This window comes from Cryptotermes secundus, unplaced genomic scaffold (assembly GCF_002891405.2).
Source record: "Cryptotermes secundus unplaced genomic scaffold, Csec_1.0 scaffold300, whole genome shotgun sequence".
In the NCBI taxonomy this organism is placed as follows: domain Eukaryota; kingdom Metazoa; phylum Arthropoda; class Insecta; order Blattodea; family Kalotermitidae; genus Cryptotermes; species Cryptotermes secundus.
In genome coordinates, this window is record NW_019731220.1 from 717,349 (window position 1) to 737,056 (window position 19,708).

The 19,708-nt window shown below is 43.6% G+C and overlaps 1 protein-coding gene across 1 annotated transcript; it reads left to right on the forward strand.

Moving 5' to 3' along the window:
- The first annotated feature begins 6,820 nt into the window (after positions 1–6,820).
- Positions 6,821–15,658, forward strand: LOC111866463. Its single transcript, XM_033752257.1, has 4 exons — positions 6,821–6,867; positions 10,054–10,168; positions 11,559–12,014; positions 13,494–15,658. Exons 2-4 carry the CDS (start codon positions 10,083–10,085, stop codon positions 14,365–14,367), a joined length of 1,416 nt encoding a protein of 471 aa, XP_033608148.1. The 5' UTR covers positions 6,821–6,867; positions 10,054–10,082; the 3' UTR covers positions 14,368–15,658.
- The last annotated feature ends 4,050 nt before the right edge of the window (positions 15,659–19,708 follow it).

Consider the following 19,708-nt stretch of genomic DNA (forward strand, 5'->3'; position numbering starts at 1 on the left):
CATGACACAGCAGTCTACAGTCGTTGACCATTTGCAGCCGGACAAGTGTGGGGACATGCAGACAATTTGCGCATGCCCATACAAGCCACTGTGCTTCACTGTGTAGTCCTCACGCCTCGCTATCACTGAGTCAGAACACCTGTCTTGTGTGCCACTGGTTATTTCGTGGCAGTATACATAAACATTTCTATTTAATCAAGAACTGAACTTCCATTTTAATATTATATTAATGAATCATGCAAATTCTGAAGAACTTACATATTATAACAGTTTTATAATATGTTCGGGGCACGCGGTAGTGTTGTTGGTTGAGGCACTATGCTACAAGCCGGAAGGTCCCGGTTTCAGTTCCTGATAAAGTCACTGGATTTTTCAATTGGGCTAATCCTTCCAGTCGCTCTATGGTTCTGGGGTCGACTCAGCCTCAAACAGAAATGAGTAACAGTAATCTTCCTGGGGGTAAAGGGCGGCTGGCGCGTAAGGCTAACAACCTCACCGCCATCTGTGAGACGATTGTCTAGAAAATGTGGGAGCCTCGACGTCTCAAAACCCTATGGGCCTCCACGGCCTGTAACAGGGATAGCATTAACTTTTACCTTACAAGTTTGTCACTATCCTATATTCATAAAAAGAGTCCCGTAACGGTGAGGGAAAGCTCTGAAATTATGTAATTTCGGGTTACCATAGCAACAAACTGTCAAACATTAACAAGTTACATGAACGTTAATTTATGGAGTACGTCCCGTACGAGCGAGCAATTTGTTTCGTTGTACCGTTTTTATACCGTTGAGCAAGGCGAGAGGCGGAAGACACTGCAGTTCACTCGAATTTCACTTCATCTATTGATGTAGGAGGTGACGAAAAAGGAAACGCAGTGCCTGGGGGACATAAATACGGAGACCTGGGCCTCCAGGTTGGGGGAGTCTCGAATCTGAGATAGTAAAATGTGGTCATGAGTCCCGTGGCTTCTCGGACCCGAAAAAGACTGCGCTGGCGAGGACCGGCAGCAATTGTAAACAAAAGACGCGTCCTCTTGTGAAATATGGATCCCCATATCAACAAATCCACAACCATCTGACAATAATAAAAATCTAGTCTTGGGCCCCAGATGGGTGCTTCACACGAAGACAGACTGGCCGACTGACAGTCGGTCATAACGTAATTATTCCACAGCAGAAGGATAAAGTTCTCGGTGTACATGATGGATTTTTATAACTGAATTTATTTTCAGTTCTGAGACCTCACTTGCGAGCAGCGTTGCAGTCGTCACAAAATTACGTACGGACGAATAAGAGAAGATGTTTCAAATGCTCTGTACTCACCGCTCCCAGAAACGCTAATCGACAGATGGAAGTTTGCACATGCGCGTACTCTGCTGATAACTCAGCTCACCTGGAACAAAACGGAAATAAATGAGCGTTGTCATATTCTGGATTATAACTAAAGCTTCTGCCTACAATTCCAGATTAATCGCGGTTCGATTCCCTGCAGCTGTAAAAGATTATTCACTTCTCACAGTATCTGGACACATTCGGGGGTAAAGTGGCCTGGGCATGAAGCTGATCACTCACCTCCAACTGTTGCCGAGGTGAAGAATACGTGGAGCTATACTGTCTCGTGATAGGGTGTGACTATAGACGGGGTTTGCATTGCTAATCGATTTATTTAACTCTTATACAACTTGTTACTACGCTTCACAAACCACTATAGGACACACTAGATCTTCTCAGTCTATTAAAATATTCACGAACCGTTGCTTGGTAGCTGCTTCCAACGACGGATATTCCCCTTTCCTGCGGGTTTCCGAACTGTCCCCTGCCTGAGCTACCAGCTTCTAACATTCGAACAAAAACGGTTGTCTAACTAACTCTCACTCACCAGCCAACTTTTCTCTTACTCTAGCTACTAATTTGTCCTGCTTATAACACCACGGCACGGATCGCATAGAAAACATCGCTTCCAATTATTGTTGTATCGTCTGGTTGCCATGGAATTGTTGCGTTCGTGTCAGATGGCGGAGCCGCTACCTAGTAACGGCTGTTGTATAGTTGGTTATTTCATGGTCGTTGCCTAGCAACGGGTCTACATGTCACAATACTTTTGGTTCCCCATACGTCCTAATGCCGTATGCACAGGAATAATTTTACCTTTCCCTTACAAACACGCAGTTTCGATACTGAAAGCGTCGTTAAATAACCAACTTATTCCATTTAGGCGCTCTTTCACTATTCATCTCACTCCGTAAATAACGCCGCACACATAAGCACAACACAGGCGAAGTGAAATCCCAGTTATCAAAAGTGGGTCAGGCGCAACTTTCACGGTGGTTTTACAGGCACAGTGAGTGATCCAATTCAAGGTCAATGCAACGCAACCCGCATATCGTAGACGTTGGGCGTTGGCTGTGCGACGTACAGAAAACAGGTGAAGGCACGAGACTGAAAGGAAGAAACAAAAGGAGAAAGAATCAATCGAAAATTATCTACAGAACTCTAAAATTAATCAGATCCATTAATTTCAGATCTTCTTCAGAAGCCAACAGTTGTTTGTACACTCGGGAAATTCCCAGCATTTCAAGAAACTACCGCGTTTACAAGATTCCACAGATTTACCTTATCCTAAGCTAGATGAATCCAGTCCACATCCTCCAATCGTATTTCTTTAACATATATTTTGATATTATCCTCACATCTACGTCCAGGTCTTCGTAGTGGCCTCTCTCCTTCAGGCTTTCCTTCCAAAACCCAGTATGCATTTATCTCTTCTCGTTTTCCTTTCATGCGTGTTACACGTCCGGCCCATCTCATTCGCCTCGACTTTATCATTACAGCACAGCAACTGTTGCTAGGGAACTGACCTGTGGACATATTTCTCTGGCAACGAGGGAACACGCAATAATGGAAGAGACGTTTACTGTGCGGTCCGTGCGGGGGCTATATATCGATGCTTAAACTTGGCGGTGGTCAAGCTTAGGACCGTTCAAGTAACTAAGCTGCCGTTGTAGTATAGGATACGTATGATAGGCATGATCTGCTTTACAAAGCCTGTACTGACAGAGGGCTTCTGTGTAGTGCAAAAGGAAGAATTCTCATGGACGAAGAATTCTCAGTAATATGCTATACTTGTATATGCGATACATAAACTCGACGAAAGGCCAAGCATATTCATAAGAGACAAACCAAACCAATCTTCTTGTAAGAGAGGATGTTACGTAAGGACCATGACCGTAAGAGTTCAGTAGGGGAAATATTACTGTTCGTGAGCCTCATGGAGCCTGTCGCTTAGACCAATTGATTGGCGGTAAACTGCCAGGCGTAAAGTAACTCTGACTTTGACTTTGACTTTGAGTTCTTGTAGAGTCGCTAGTGGGTTACAGTTGTGAGAAATAAGAAGCTGGCAGCTGAGGCCGGGAAATATTCGGGAACCCAGGGGAATGGGAATATCCGCCGTTGGGAGTCACTACCAAGCAACGGCTAGTGATGACAGAAGACCTTAGGTGTGCTGTAGTTACAGTGATCTTTGGAGTGTGTAACTCAGAGAGACTGCCGTAGTTATTTGTAGATATATGTTGTTTAACGACTAAATAAATCCGATTATCAATCCAAACTCCGTCATAATCACGTGACAATATATCGCTTACTAACAATTGCACCATTTCTTCAGTGATAGGTGTCTGTTGAATCCGCAGTTACTCAAGTCCATCCTACATATTAACCCTCTGCAGCTTTCAGTCCAGTGCCCTTCCTTGTATGGGGGTTATACTAGGTATGTATTACATTGTGCTTAGCTCAGTGTGGATCGGATTTATCTGGCTAAGGATGAGTACCAGTGGAGGTCTGTTGTGAACAGGACAATGAACATTGAGTAGCTGTGCAACTGGTGGCTTCTCAAGAAGGGCTCAACTCCATGGAGTTAGTTACTTATACTACACCATTATATTTCTTTAAGATCCATTTTCAGTTTATTTCCTTGTTTCCAAATTCATTTAATTATAATTTTATTTCTTTCGATATTAAATAATGTGTGGGAACTGCCCACAGTCAAGCTAAGCAATGACGTTTGCGTTGTCACACTTGCTTGACTGTGGGCAGTTCCCACAAATGTATGTTTTTAAAGGGATCAAGTTGAACTAGTCTTTCCTAACAGGATTAGGAAACCTGATCCATGGGATTTGAAATTTCCCTTCTAGTACAGTAAGTCCGACAGCGCTTAGCACTGACAGGGTTGTGGATTGCTAAGTCGCCGGTACTTGGTCCGCTCTACCTTCCTCGCTCCCGGTCCACAGCACCGCATTAAAGCCTGTAGTAAGTCCGCGCCATAGCTCAAGCAGTTAGTCACTGGATTCCCACCGCGGCGGCCCGGGTTCAAGCCCGCGTCTGATCAAGTGGGATTTGTGGTGGACAGAGTGGCGCTGGGGCAGGTTTTCTCCGAGCACTTCGGTTTCCCCTGCCAATCTTAATTCCACCACATTCTCCATCATCATAATCACCCGGGGCAGGTACAATAGGCCAATCAGTGGCCGCCGTGCCGAGTGGACCCAGTTGGACTCCACCCCCCACTAAGAGAAAAGAGCCTGTAGTATTCTGTATGAAGTTATAGAAGTCCTGCTCTCGCCGAGAATCGAACCTAGGCTGTCCATCTCCTAGTCACTTTGTAGCCTGAACTAGCTTATATTTGGTGAGACAGATATTGACTCTGAGCAGAGGTTTGAACACGGGACCTTAAAAATACGAAACAAGAAAGCAAATCATATAATCGACATGCCTATCCTTGCACAGTTCAACCAGTTTTTTGGAACATGTATCTGTATCATTTTTGCACCAAATTCGTCAGTTACGTTTCCACATTCGTGACCAATCAGCAGCGTCGGTTTCAATTCACAGTCCAGTTTAAAGCAAAAGCAATTTGTAACGCTGTTGCACTTTTGTAGTCCGTTGCAACTGCAAACATAACTACGTGGAATGATGTCCATTGTTGTGTGCACGTCTTGTTAAACAAACCTTTGTGTGTGGCAGCCAGAGCTTTAAGTACCACACGAAATTATCCTCTTAAAGCATAGTGGTTAATATATGTACCACCTGTGTTAACATTAAAAATCCCCTTATATTGCCCGCTTATTAAATTTGTATGTTCTGTATGATTCTCACAACAAACAGCGACTCTTTGTCTAAACACCATTAACCGGTTGGTCTTTGATCTACTGTGCTTCCCCTTTCATTAAAACCTTTATTAATCCTACATTTCAGATCCTGAGCCAGAAACAAATAAAGTAAAGCTTCGATAATCCGGTAACTGTTAATCCGGATCGAAATAAGAAAAATGGAAATGCTGTTCACAGTTGAGTACATGCTATAAAATACACATGACATTTATAAGAAGGCAGATCAGTCACTTGTCTGTTCAGGCCCAACTTGAGACATTTTCTTCAAACCTGCATTATTGCGTTCAGAACTAATTACAACTTCTGAGTTTTCTATCGCTGAATAAAGTATTGACTTTTAATTATTTTTAATAAAGGCTTGACACTGACTTTTTTTATTTATTTTCATCAGAACTATATACATCATTAAAATTTTGATTTATTTGTGTTCTAATTTTTATGATTTTTACGGCTACCTTTTGCTTCGCTAATCCGGATGATCCCCCCAATCAATTACTCCGGATTAGCGAGGGTTTACTGTAACTGAATGATATGATCGGCCTCTGGCAAAAATGCCAGGGGAAGCTTTGCACGTTGGGCCCTGTACTGATGCGACCTGCCAGTTCCATTGGCAATCTTAGCTAGCTTGCAGACATTTCCCTCTGTTTCTCTCCTTGTACCCACATGTGAGGGAAATTTTATGGGGGGTACATTCTTCCTCCTTGTGGCCAATCGCGACGCAGGTTTCGTTCGTTGTCCTCTGTCCAGAAGGAAATTCTGTGAAGATTACAAATTGACACTTCATGCAATTAAAGTAATTAAAAAGAATGTATCATTAAACATAAAATCAAACATCTCAGACCCTTGTCACAAGCCAGTATTTCTTACCACTCTAAAAACTATGCTCTTTCTCTTCCAAAAATTAAGCGCCTCTCACCCCTTCCACGACTTTGCCGCTTCATTTACTCTGCCATTACTTTTGTCGCCTCACTGTCACAATAATACGAATTTACATGCATTTCTAAGTTGAAAGCTTCTTGAAGCCACTCTGATGCATTATTTCGAACTCTGTCCCTCGCCTAAATTTATCCGAACCACAACGTTTCGAGAATTGCTTTTATTTCCTTCTTCAAATCACCAAACGAAAGCAAACACAATCTGCTGGGCAGAGCTATTCCAAAATAGTTCCGGGGTCCACCCGACCTCTTTCCCAACAAATAACGGTGACCCCTTTCCCGGGGATAAAGAAGGAGGAGCACGAAGCTGATTACTCACCTCCATTGAACTCTGAGGTTAAGAATGCTTGGAGTTATATCTCCACACGTCTTCATAATGTGTTGTTTTAAAAAAATTGATACATCCTGTGAATGGTGCTTAAGACGTCAGGGACTTCCCCAACTTGAGGTCACACATTTGTTGATACCTCCACAGGCATCATGGGTAAAGTATGTAATAGACGCATGCTGGGTGAACTGAGTAAGGCAACCATGGGAAAGCTGTGCAAAAGCCCATGACAACGGCGGACAGTTAAGTCAAGTGAAATCAAGTTCAGATCTGGAAAAGTGGGCGTTGTGATGTGGGCAGACCTACGTGGAGGGGGTCTGGGGGCGCAGAGAAATCACAGGAGATGCTGGTCGCCCACAGTGAGAAGAAAACCCGTTGCCCACATTGTGGAACAAGTGAATCTCCAGTTCGGAAGTGACGTGTGCTGAGGAGTCCCCAACAAGGTAAGCAGACATATTAACTACACTCGCATTGTGGTATCACGGTTAATTTATTTAATAGCACAAGGCCCGAATAATTTTTTTCCCCCCAGCTACAATTTCCACAAATAAGCTCTGCATTGACCACTCTTATTACTAACCTTTTAAGTATTGATCGGTCACTTAAGTTACTGCTGGCCCTCACCAGCCCCGACATTCCTGCCTTCAAGTCTCCTCAAGATCCGTGACAAAGACATGCATGTGCTTAAAAATTGGGCCTGCTTTTCGATGATGGGAGGGGTCGGCCTCTCTATGTAGGCGCTACGTTTGTTGTACTGCAGTTTCAGCACGAGTATATCCGCGCTGTCACGGCGTCCAGGTCACTGTGGGCTCTGTGTCACTGCACTGCACTGTACAGGGGTCGGCCTCTCTATGTAGGCGCTACGTTTGTTGCACCGCAGTTTCAGCACGGGTATATCCGCCCTGTCACGGTGTCCAGGTCACTGTGGGCTCTGTGTCACTGCACTGCACTGTACAGGGGTCTGCCTCTCTATGTAGGCGCTACGTTTGTTGCACCGCAGTTTCAGCACGGGTATATCCGCCCTGTCACGGTGTCTACGTCACTATGGAGTATGTGAACCCCTTGTCACTGCAGTGTACTAAGCAACACTTATGCAAGGTATGCAGAAGTTTCCTGTTATTACAGGCTTGTGCATCACGTTATGCCTTAACTTACGGAACTACTCTCAAACTGCAGTTAGTCAGCTGAACGGCCTTAGGCCTGACCGCCGCCAAAAGCCTCTTTCCTTCTAAATAATATATAATATTAGAGTTCGTTCCTCACAGTAAACATATCACGTCTCCGCTACAAAGACCAGCCGGTTAATGCTGTTTAGGGAAACAGTCACTGCTTATTGTGAGAACGGTAAGGAACAGTCTGTGACCTGCGCGGGCAGAATGTGGAGTTTTAATGTGTTAAATCATGATTGTATTATAAAAAGTTAAACAGTTCCGTCCAGTGTGACTGGTGAAGATTTTTCTTATTTAAATTCTTCATGCCCTTACATGTTTCGGTCATCAGCAGAGGGACATCAATACAGTTGGAAGGTACTATTACAATATACGTGTATGTTCTGAGCGTGAAAAAAAAAATATATATATATATATATAATGTTGATATTATACGATTGGATATATAATCTAAAGTTTTACAGCTACGCGGCTGTCTTAATATATTGAAAATTTTGTAATCGGTTTGTTAAGATTTTGTTAGAATTTATAAACGAAGTAGGTTCATGTCCTCTTTCTTACTACTTCTCTTGATGAGGGCCGAACGCATGCCGCCTTGTCGTTCGTGGGTTCGTTTCTCTTGTGGGTAAAATTCTAAAAGATACAATTTGCGACAGTCGGACAACAAATAATCAAAAACAAATGTTGACAGAGGAACGTCTATTTTGTTTATTTTTTATTACTTGTAGTGCGACTGTCCCAAATTGTATCTTTTCTTAAATGACACACAACAGGATGAATACTATAAAGGTGGTAAAATTCGTAACTGCATTGCCGACTGAAGCACAGATACGTGCAATGGTCTCATGGTGATCCTATTCGTAAACAGGCGTACCAATAATTCTGACTGCTTCATAATGAAAATATAGCGGCAGACGACACGATCTAAAGATTTCAGGAGCCGGGATAGCGCAGTTGGTATAGCGCCTGGCTACAGGCTGGACGACCGAGGGGTCGGAGTTCGTCTAGACCGGCTCTGGGGTCCACCCAACCTCCTATCCAGTGGGTACCGGGGACTCTTTCGCCGGGGTAAAGCGGCTGGGCGTGAAGCTGACCACTCACCTCCAACTAATGCCGAGGTTAAGAAAATGTGGATCTATACATCCACTCCTCCATACGCCTTCATGGCGTAGTGCTGAATTAGTTAAACACAGGGACAACTTTACCTTTTACGTTAGGATCTTATACGTAGATCATTTTAACGCTATATTCAACGAACGACTATGGTGGTACAGAGGCTATACAGTGATGAATGTCAGGATGACTAACTGAACCCCAAGTCCTCGGGGAAAACCTGCCACAGTTTTACTCAGTTAACCACAAATCCCATATGCCCTGAACTGAGATCGAATAGGGGCCGCCACGATGGGCAGACGGCTTAAACCGTCTGGCTACGGTCAGGTTAAAACATTAAGGTGGGCTGGATACGCATAGCGAATGAGAAAACAAAATTTGCATCAATCCTTGAGAATCTGATAGGTAAGTTATAGGTAAAGCTTTCCCTGTAACAGGCCGCGTGAGTTGTGAGATGTTGAGGCTCCCACAGTTTCTATACAATTGGTTCACACATGGTTGTGGGGTTATCAGCCTTATGTGCCGGCCGGCCGCAACTTAACCCCCAGGAATATTCCTGATACTCATTTCTTTTAAGAGGCTGACTCGGCCCCAGGGACATAGTGCGACTGGAAGGATTAGGTCAACTGAGAAAGTACAATAGCCTCAGTGGACATCGAGCCCGTGTTCTTCCGGCTTGTAGCATAGCGCGTCAGTAATCAAGAAGTTATTCGCCTTTAGTGGAATACAGAAGTTCATTACTGTGATCACGGGAACCCGCTACTGGGCCCTATGCAGAGCCAGATGAATCCAGTCCACACTCTACATGTATGCCCTTAACTGACCCCATGGAACTCAGGCCTTCTAGACAAGCGCCAGTGGCTTTGATACGCAAGAATTTCCAAACATTTTACGGAACCCAAAGTTTCATCACCATATTGACAAGAGCCCGCTACTAATTCCTACCCTGAATCAGATCAATCCATTCCATTCCACCCCATCCTATCTCCATAAGATCCATTTTAATAGTATCCTCCCAACTACGTCTAATATCCTATCTTTAAATAAAGAAAATCAGTAACCTACAGAAATGTTTTGAGGAACTCACTGTCACTGTGCAAGTAGAGAAGATGATGGGAGGGTAATATTAAAATGGATTTCAAGTAAATAAGTTATGACGACGAGAAACCGATTGAAATGTTTATAATATTGCATAAATGTTGGTTCGATATTAGGTTAGCTGTGTCGTAGTGTTCAAATTTTCAACTTTATTACGATAGTCAGTTACTTGATTGGTTACATACTTACGACCAAAAAGTTAAATAGAATTTAGATCTATTTTGATATCTGTGACCTGTTCATTTTCAGAACCTCCTGGGCCAGACGCAACAGCCGCCATGACACTGACACTATTTTTCCTGGCGGCGTGCAGTTTCCGGGTACATTGCAGCACCAGCCAAGAAGACGGGCGACGAAGCGGAGGGTTAGCTCTTCACTCAGAACCTTCCACTTATTTCATTTCTGTAATACAAAACTTAAGAGCCGAGATAGCTCAGTCGGTATGGCGACTGGCTACCAGCTGGACGACCTAGGGGTCGGAGTTCCGAGTCCCGGTGGGGGCAAGAATTTTCTCTTCTCCAAGTCGTTCAGACCGGGAGCACTGGGGTCCACCCAACCTCCTATCCAATGAGTATCGGGGCTAAAGCGGCAAGGACGTGAAGCTGACCACTCACCTCCAACTAGTGCCGAGGTCAAGAAAATGTGGATGTATATATCCACTCCCCCATACGCCTTCATGGCGTAGTGCTTAATTAGCTAAGCACAGGGACAACTTTACCTTAACATAAAACCTGCTTTCGATTGACTCCTCAGATGACTTTCGCTAATTAGTTCGAAATTATGACTACCTGACAACTTTGCCGCCATCTATGAGCCGATTGTCTACAAGATGTGGGAACCTCAACATCTCACAACCCTATGGGCCTCCATAGCACGTTACAGGGGTACTTTTACTTTTTTACTTACTTACTATAGCCTCTCAGTTGCTTGCGAAATTCTTCGTATGAAATCCAAAAGTTCATTATAGCGTTCAGTAGAGCCGCCCACTTGACCTTATCGTACCCCAACAGAATCCAGTACATGTCTCCAAAACAAATTTTCTAAGGTAACGGCAAAGTTCTCTCTGTGCTTATTTAACTACCACGCCATGAGAAAGTGTGGGATAGTGGAGATATAGCTCCACTATTATTGATCTCCGCCATAGATGGAGGTGATTGATGAGCTTCACGTTCCTGCCGCTTTACCCCCGGGGAAAGAGCTCCCGGTATCCAATGAAAAGCATGCTGGGTAAGCCCCAGAACCGGTCTGGACACTGTGGAGTAGAGAAAAGTCTCTTGTCCCTACTGGGAATTGAACCTCCAGCCGGTATCCCTTAAATATTTTCTATGATCAATTTTAATATTATCTTTCTATACACGTATATATCCTGCATGTGGTATCTTCCCTTGTAGAACAGTAACTGACACCAAGCAGCAAAACTCTTTTACAGAATAGGACACTCAACGAATTCTCCGCCTCTTATAGAAAACGAGGAATATTCATAATACCCATAGGAGCCCCAACTTAACCCTATCCTAAGCAAGATGTATCCATTCCAAATCGTAACACCCCATTTTTATATGTTTTAATATTATACTCCCATATGTGACCAGATCTAATAGTGTCTCCCCTTCAGGTTTTAAAGCATTAAGTTCTGTACGCGTTCATCATCTCCCTAGGCATGCTGCATTACATACCCATCTCACCCTCCTTGATTCAGTTCTGCACTTGGCACAAATCTGCCTCAACCAGTTGTTCTGCTTTGCCCCCGCCAGGTGGCTACCGAGTCTCGCATCACCGGCCGCACAACCACCGAACTTCATTAACGAGCTGCCGGCGGACCGCCCCAACTCACAGAGCTCATATTACGTGCCTGAAGTACCACATTCATTCCCAAAGAGGCCCATTCCTGATATATTCCCCGACAGTCAGTTCCTTGGACAAGTGGGTCAATATATCCAGCAAGGAATAACAAACCATTACATCGGAAACTTCCCAACTGGACAACAGATCTTCAACCAGTTCGCTGGAGTGCAGGGGCAGTTCTACACTCCATCTGCACCCCTGGTTACCCCGGTTAGCGGCGCCCTGGCGTCCATAGCCATGTATGATGACTTGAGATGTGTACCCAGGTTGCTGTGTGAGACAGCAGCGGGAGGGAAACCCGGGTACTCGGGCAGCAAGCAGCAAGACTCGCCCGTGCCTTTCGTCAACAGAGACACCCTCTTGTCGTAAGTGGACCAGGAGACAGTCACTAGATCCTTTTTTCATTGTATAATAGGAGCCAAAAATCGCTATACTAACCTTTCACTAAATACTTCTCCATAATTCTGTCCATATCATGATATGAGATACAGCCAAGAAACTACAAAGACAAAGAACTCCGTCCAGTGTGACTATTGAAGTTTTTACTACTTGGAAACTTAACGCCCTTACATGTTTCGGTCCCTATAGACCATCATCAGAGGAACATCGATACTTTTTGGAAACTACTATCACAATGAGTGCTTTGAGTGTTAAAATACATATACATACAATGTTTGTAATGCACAATATATAAAAAATCCAACATTTCCACAACTACAGAAACTTTCTTGGTATATTAAAGTTTTTAAAACTTTGTTACTTACACACTTACATATGGAGCTGAGCCCTTCTTGAGGAGCCGCCAATTCTGCAGCTACTCAAGAATTTCCCAGCATTTTATGGGACCCGAAGGTTCATTATCGTGTTCACAAGAGCCCCCCACTGGTCCCCATCCTGAGGCAGATCTATCCAGTCCATACCATCCCATTCTATCTCTCTAAGATCCATTCTAATATTGTCCACCCACCTACGCCTTGGTCTTCCCTGTGGTCTCTTTCCTTCTGGCTTTCCCACCAATATCCTATAAACATTCCTCGTCTCCCCCATTCGTGCTACATGACCTGCCCACCTCATCCTCCTTGACTTGATCATTCTAATTATACTTGGAGAAGAGTACAAGTTATGAAGCTCCTCATTATGCAATTTTCTCCAACCTCCTGTCACTTCATCCCTCTTCGGTCCAAATATTCTCCTCAACACCCTGTTCTCAAATACCCTCAGTCTATGTTCCTCCCTTAATGTCAGCGACCAAGTTCACAACTTTGTTATTTAAGTTAAAATTTATAAACCAAGTAGGTTCATGTCCCATCTCCTATCGTCTTTCTTGACGGGGGCTGAACTTCTGCCGCGTGTCTATCTTGAGAAGGAGATTTTTAGTATCGTCCTGTGTTTGTTTGTGGCGTACTGTGTTGCTTCTACTGTAAAAACAAGTACATATTTTAATATAATTAATATTATATCCAATTTTATTAGTACTGCAGTTCAGTGGTTGTATATAGTATATGTTGGCCATGTATATGCCGCTTTTAATAGTCGAAACATGTAGCAGAGCCACACTAGGCACTGACCTTGATATAGTTGTGTTGTGACAGTTTTAATAAAGAAGTCGTATATAATATTATATTTCAGCACCTTGTTGCACTTAGGGACTTTTATGCCATCTATATGCAACGTCGTTAATACGAAGAAAGACTAGTGAACGACGTTGCACATAAACGGCATAAAATTTCCCAACTTCAGACAGATATTTCTCCCCAGACCTATAGGTAATATAGTGTTAAATGTTTGATTCATCATGCAAGAGAGCCCGATATTGGTTAACAGGCATGGTTCAATATGTACAGGTTGCTGACGACGTTTAATTTCGCCGACACTTCGCCGCTGATGGTATTTGGACGCGCGATCCTTCTAGGCATCACCGCAAAAGGCGACCCAAGCACGTGCTTCTCGGCATATCCCAACTGTCCACGAGAACCTGATCGTCTTGTAGACTACCTCAACAACCACAATGGCGGCTTCTTCCGTTTCTTTGGGACACAACGACCGTACCATCCACCTCACCACTTAAGTCGTATTCAAACAGGAGTACCCCACTTCACTACAACAAGCCGACCTCAAGACTTCCAAGGAAACCATCCTTACCGGTTTCAACATCAAATCGCTACAAGTCTGAAACCACCATTGCCTCCTCACCAGTACACAGACCTCTTGAGGCACGAGGTATCTACATCAAGACAGACACTAGTGTTCCCAAGCAACGGAAATAACAGACAATCAAAAGGCTCAAAATTCTTCCACCCAAATGTTACAGAGAATTCAGGGGTGAAAACGTTCTCCTTCCCAACCACTGGAGACGCGAAACCTAGCCTACACACTGAAAGACTGACACTAGAACAAACGAAACACACTGCGCCCATGACGTTTCCTGACAAAACAGGTACTGGGGAATTCATACTGGATATTAAAGATGTCAACGGACCACTTCTGAATGTTTCACCGTTTCCACAGTTTGGAAGTCAATATGAAACGTCTGATTCCACGTCGAACAGAAAGGATAGGTTGACGTTTCCACAGAACGGGGATAAAACTGGTACAATGAAGTTTCCAAAAATATTCTACGAAAATTCAGTGGACAATAACAGATATCAGAAACAGGCTACATCTCTCAAGTTCCCGTCAAGGGAAGACAGGACATCAGATTACAGAAGCCAGATATAAGTAAGGAGTTCGGATTAAGCCACAAACTATTTCCAGGTCCTCTAAATATATGCGACCTATGTATGTTTTCCACTATACGATTATTATGTTAGCACTTCCCAATATCTTAGTCATATTTAAATTATACAACGTGTCTGAAGTTGAATCTCCTTCATCAGATGCAAAATGTAAGTTGAACCTACACAGTTAGGATTGTTGGCCCAGTGAACGGGACTAGCTTTGTCTATTCGATCCAACTGAATAGGATCCCTTCCCATTTTACACCTGAAGAAGGAAGTAAATCCGGCTTCCGAAACGTAGCGTAATCTAAGGCATTGGACGACGACCAACATCATAATTTTATAGCGAAAAGGTGTTTCATTCTAGGACGCATGGAACAACATTGTTGTGCTTGTCTAACATTCGCAGAAACGCCTTACAACTTCACACGAAATATCATAAGTATCTCGCGCCAAAGCAGTAAATTTTAAAAGCCATCTTAAACTAATCATTTCCAGACAACTACTAAAGTTCCATATTTATATAGATTTCGCGTGTATCCTGGTAACGCGACAGTAAATAATAGGTTCAGGATTTGATAACTCGATTTAGTGAATAATTTCACACGTCATAACTACAATTCGTTATTACACTTTCAAGATTACCCTAATTATAACACACAAAGTCTTCAATTCACAAGTAAAGACTTCACAGGTCTTCTACAAACTTCCCGTGTCTGTCTCTTACCGAGAACTGAACTGAACTGTTGGCGTTATTCTCGTTATATATTCTCTGCATGGATCACGCACAGAAAACACAGTTCTACTGTTGCATTATGAAGGCCACACAGAGAACATGTCACGTGATTTGTAGCCAGTGTCCTCATTAGTGCACTGTTACCTAGCAACGCGCAATAATATTCACTCACTGAGACGCATCTTCCATTGTTGCCTTATGTGTATTCTGTCGCGGGGTGTTTACCGGTCCGTTACCAAGCAACGCTATGGCCATCCAAATTACAATATACGTATATAAGATAGTCCAGTAAGTAAAGTCTAAGTTGGCACTAACTTCGCAAACAAGCGGCGGTCGCTCGGTCGGTATAGTTCGCTTGCGGTTTCAAGCCACGGGGTTTAGTTTTAATTGGCAAAGTGGTTAGCGTTCGGACTGGACAAGCTTGGGCACAGACTTGAACTTAGACTTCCAGGCATGGGTAGGGATATTTCTCTTCTCCATAGCATCCAGATGTGGAACGTATTTTTACGAAGGGGACAATTGACTTGAATTATAATGCAATATCAATAAAAATGTCCGTCCATATTAAATAAATTGATCGATTGGAGGTATTCTTTGTATTAAAATATTTAAGTTCTGGTGGAATCATCTTGCAACTTCGCACTCTCATAGCTCTCTCTCTCTCTCTCTCTAACTATCCCTTCTTCTTTGCTGCTTGCTTCTGTCCTGCCTCTACTTCAAGCAATACTTTCCCTTTGCACGGACTTTCGGGGAACCTTAACTACTGTAGAGAGCAAAACGGAATAGATTTTAAATGATGCTTGAACGAATCAGCTAGCCGAGAGGCAGAAATTAGTATAGTCACGGAGGTATGGACTTGACAAACGGGAAAGTTGCGTTTAATTCCCGGCAGGGGCACGAGTTTCCTCTCTTTTCCACAGGGGCCAGACCGGTTGTGACGCCCACTAAGCCGCCAGTCCATTGGGTACTGCGGGGCTCTCCATCCGGGGAAAGTAACTGTGATATTAAGCGGATCATTCACCTCCACCTAGTGCTGAGGTTAAGAATGCGTGGAGCTATACCTCCGCTTCCCAATGGCGTGGTGTTTAATAAAAGCAGGGATAGATTTTTAACTTCTCAAGAGCTCTTTGAACGTTGTGTTCGAAATGAATACATAAATGGTGGTCATGTTTTTCTGACCTCTGTCAGTAGGTTTGCATTCGAGCACCGCTAGACGAATTCCGATTAAATTTGCTACTGATATTCTGTCATTACAGGATATCCGAAAGTCGAAATTCTCAGTCTCCTACAGTCAGTACTACCAAAGCGACGGACGCAAGAACTTGTGAGTAGGTAACATGCAGGTAAGGGGGTGCCATAGCTCAAGCGGTTAGTCGCTGGCTTCAGACCGCGGCGCCCCGGGTTCGATCCCGGGTCTGGTCAAGTGGGATTTGTGGTGAACAAAGTGGCGCTGGGGCGGGTTTTCTCCGAGTACTTCGGTTTTCCTTGCCAATCTTCATTCCACCAATTGCTCCACAATCACCCTCACCTATCATCTGGGGCTGATACAATAGGCAAGAAGTGGCTGCAGTACAAGGGACTTAGTCCCACCCCACTAGCATTAAAAAAACATGAAGGTAAAGCTATCCCTCTAACAGGTCGTGGAGGCCCATAGGTTTGTAAGACGTCGAGGCTCCCACACTTTCTCTAGATAATCAGCTCACAGATGGTGGTGAGGTTATCAGCCTTACGCGCCGGCCGGCCTCCTTTTTACCCTCTGAAAAAGTCCTGGTTTTCATTTCTGTTAGAGGCTGAGTGAACCCCAGAATCATAGTGCGGCTGGAAGGGTTAAGTAAAGTGAAATTTTCAGTGACTTCACCGGGAATCGATCCCCGCCACCTTCCGGCTTGCAGTATAGTGCTTCAAACAACTACGCTACTTAAAAATGCGTTAAATTTTTAAGGTTTTTCTTCATGTCAATTATAAGATAACAAATTGGCGGTTTATCAAATTTATATTTATCTTTCGGTTTCATTTCCATAACTAATGAACCACTAGATTTAGGAAAGCCAAATTCGGCACGAAGATAGGTCACAAATATGCCTACAAATACTGTATTACATACTTCAAGTAAACATTTAAAAATATGGCGACGGTACGAATCTGTGATATCATGAAGAAAGTCGTCTTCTGGGTTTAGGCGCCGTGTATTCTTCGTTTGGCCGACGTTTCGGAGGAACGTATCGCCTCCATCTTCAGAGCAGTTGAATGGCTTGGAATGCAGAGAGCAGTAGCTACTACTCTCTGCATTCCAAGCCATTCAACTGCTCTGAAGATGGAGGCGATACGTTCCTCCGAAACGTCGGCCAAACGAAGAATACACGGCGCCTAAACCCAGAAGACGACTTTCTTCATGATATCACAGATTCGTACCGTCGCCATATTTTTAAATGTTTACTTGAAGTATGTAATACAGTATTTGTAGGCATATTTGTGACCTATCTTCGTGCCGAATTTGGCTTTCCTAAATCTAGTGGTTCATTAGTTATGGAAATGAAACCGAAAGATAAATATAAATTTGATAAACCGCCAATTTGTTATCTTATAATTGACATGAAGAAAAACCTTAAAAATTTAACGCATTTTTAAGTAGCGTAGTTGTTTGAAGCACTATACTGCAAGCCGGAAGGTGGCGGGGATCGATTCCCGGTGAAGTCACTGAAAATTTCACTTTACTTAACCCTTCCAGCCGCACTATGATTCTGGGGTTCACTCAGCCTCTAACAGAAATGAAAACCAGGACTTTTTCAGAGGGTAAAAAGGAGGCCGGCCGGCGCGTAAGGCTGATAACCTCACCACCATCTGTGAGCTGATTATCTAGAGAAAGTGTGNACCCCAACTCTCCAATATGTTCCCATGGAATAGCGCTTAATTAACTTTACCTTTAATTATTTCATGTCATATAAAAATATACTTATATCACATTATATTTTTATAGTTGGTGATGTAACTTAAAAGAAATAAATTGTTAGCAACCTGTTAAACACAGCGATAAATTTTCCTTTACACTTTGATTAGTAATAAGACGATTCAAGGGTATTTTTTTATTTATTTTTTATTGCTAGTGGGGTGTGACTAAGTCCCTTGTACTCCGGCCACTTCTGGCCTATTGTACCAGCCCCAGATGATAGGTGAGGGTGATTGTGGAACAATTGGTGGAATGAAGATTAGCAGGGGAAACCGAAGTACTCGGAGAAAACCCGCCCCAGCGCCACTTTATCCACCACAAATCCTAGTTGACCAGACCCGGGATCGAACGCGGGCCGCCGCGGTGGGAAGCCAGCGACTAACTGCTTGAGCTATGGCGTGGTCCGAATTCAAGTGTAAATCCTCTTTAGTTTGTTGGGAACGAAACATTATTAGCTTCACCTTGTCTGTCTGTCCTCGTGTTGAAGCCCAATTTCATACTAGAGACTTCTGCGAAAATTTGACATATTCCAAATGTCAAATTTATCCTGTGGATTGTTCAACGACGCTGTCAGTAACTGGTACTGTACAGAGTGTCCCCCGGGAGTAAAAGTAAGATAACCGTAGTGTGTCTGGAAGAGAGCGAATGTTGCGAAGTCACGGTACTTCCTATGCGTTTTCGTGGCGCGCCTGAGGAAGCCCACTAATATCTCATTCAGGACAGCCCATTTTCGGGTTGAGATTCGAATAGAGCACTTCTCGGATGCATTTGCATCAACCTGGTCTGTCAATTTTGGTTAAACAGGTTTACAACAACACACTTCATAGAAAAATACCACCCCCTTTCTATTCGCACATGTGGTATAACTGGTTTAATTTTTATGGGAGCGGAAAAATGTTTGGATCATAAGTTGCAAAGAAAAATAAAATATTTCCCCTCAAGAAACCTTATGTTTTACGAGATCACTAAAAAATGAAACCAGATATGCCACTATCGGTCTGCTATGCGTACTCTCCTCCAACGAAGGAAAGGTGAAGCAAGTAAAGAGTATAATTGATCGACCCTGATTATCTTCTTAAACATTAAGGGCAATGATGAACTGTGCGGAAGTCACGCAAACATGTTCCTGCTTGCGCAGTATACACCGCCTCGCCTTCTTCTCGTTGGAGGATAGTATTGTGACTTGTAGACCCATTGCCAAGTAACAGCTGTGTAAACAGGCGACTGTACAACAGCCGTTGCGAGGGAACGGCTCTATGTATATGTCTTCTTGGCAACGAGAGAAAAAGTAATATTGGAAGAGATGTTTTCTGTGCAGTCCGTGCCGGGGCTATATAACGAGGACTACGGGAACCCAGAGGATGGCACAGAGTCCATATAGTGACATGAGAGCCGTGACAGCGCAGATATACTCGTGCTGAAACTACAGTTCAACGAACACAGCCCCAGTACAGAAAGACCGATCCCTCCCATCGTCGAAGAGCAGGCCCCATTTTGGAACACGTACGTGCCTATGCGAGAATAAATATCTTGGTCATAGGTCTCAAGGAGATTTAAAGCACGAATGACTGTGCTGGCGAAGACCAGCAGTAATTTAACAGACCAATCACATGAAGAGAAACATCTGTCCTTGAAAGCCGCTACCAAGCAACGGCTAGT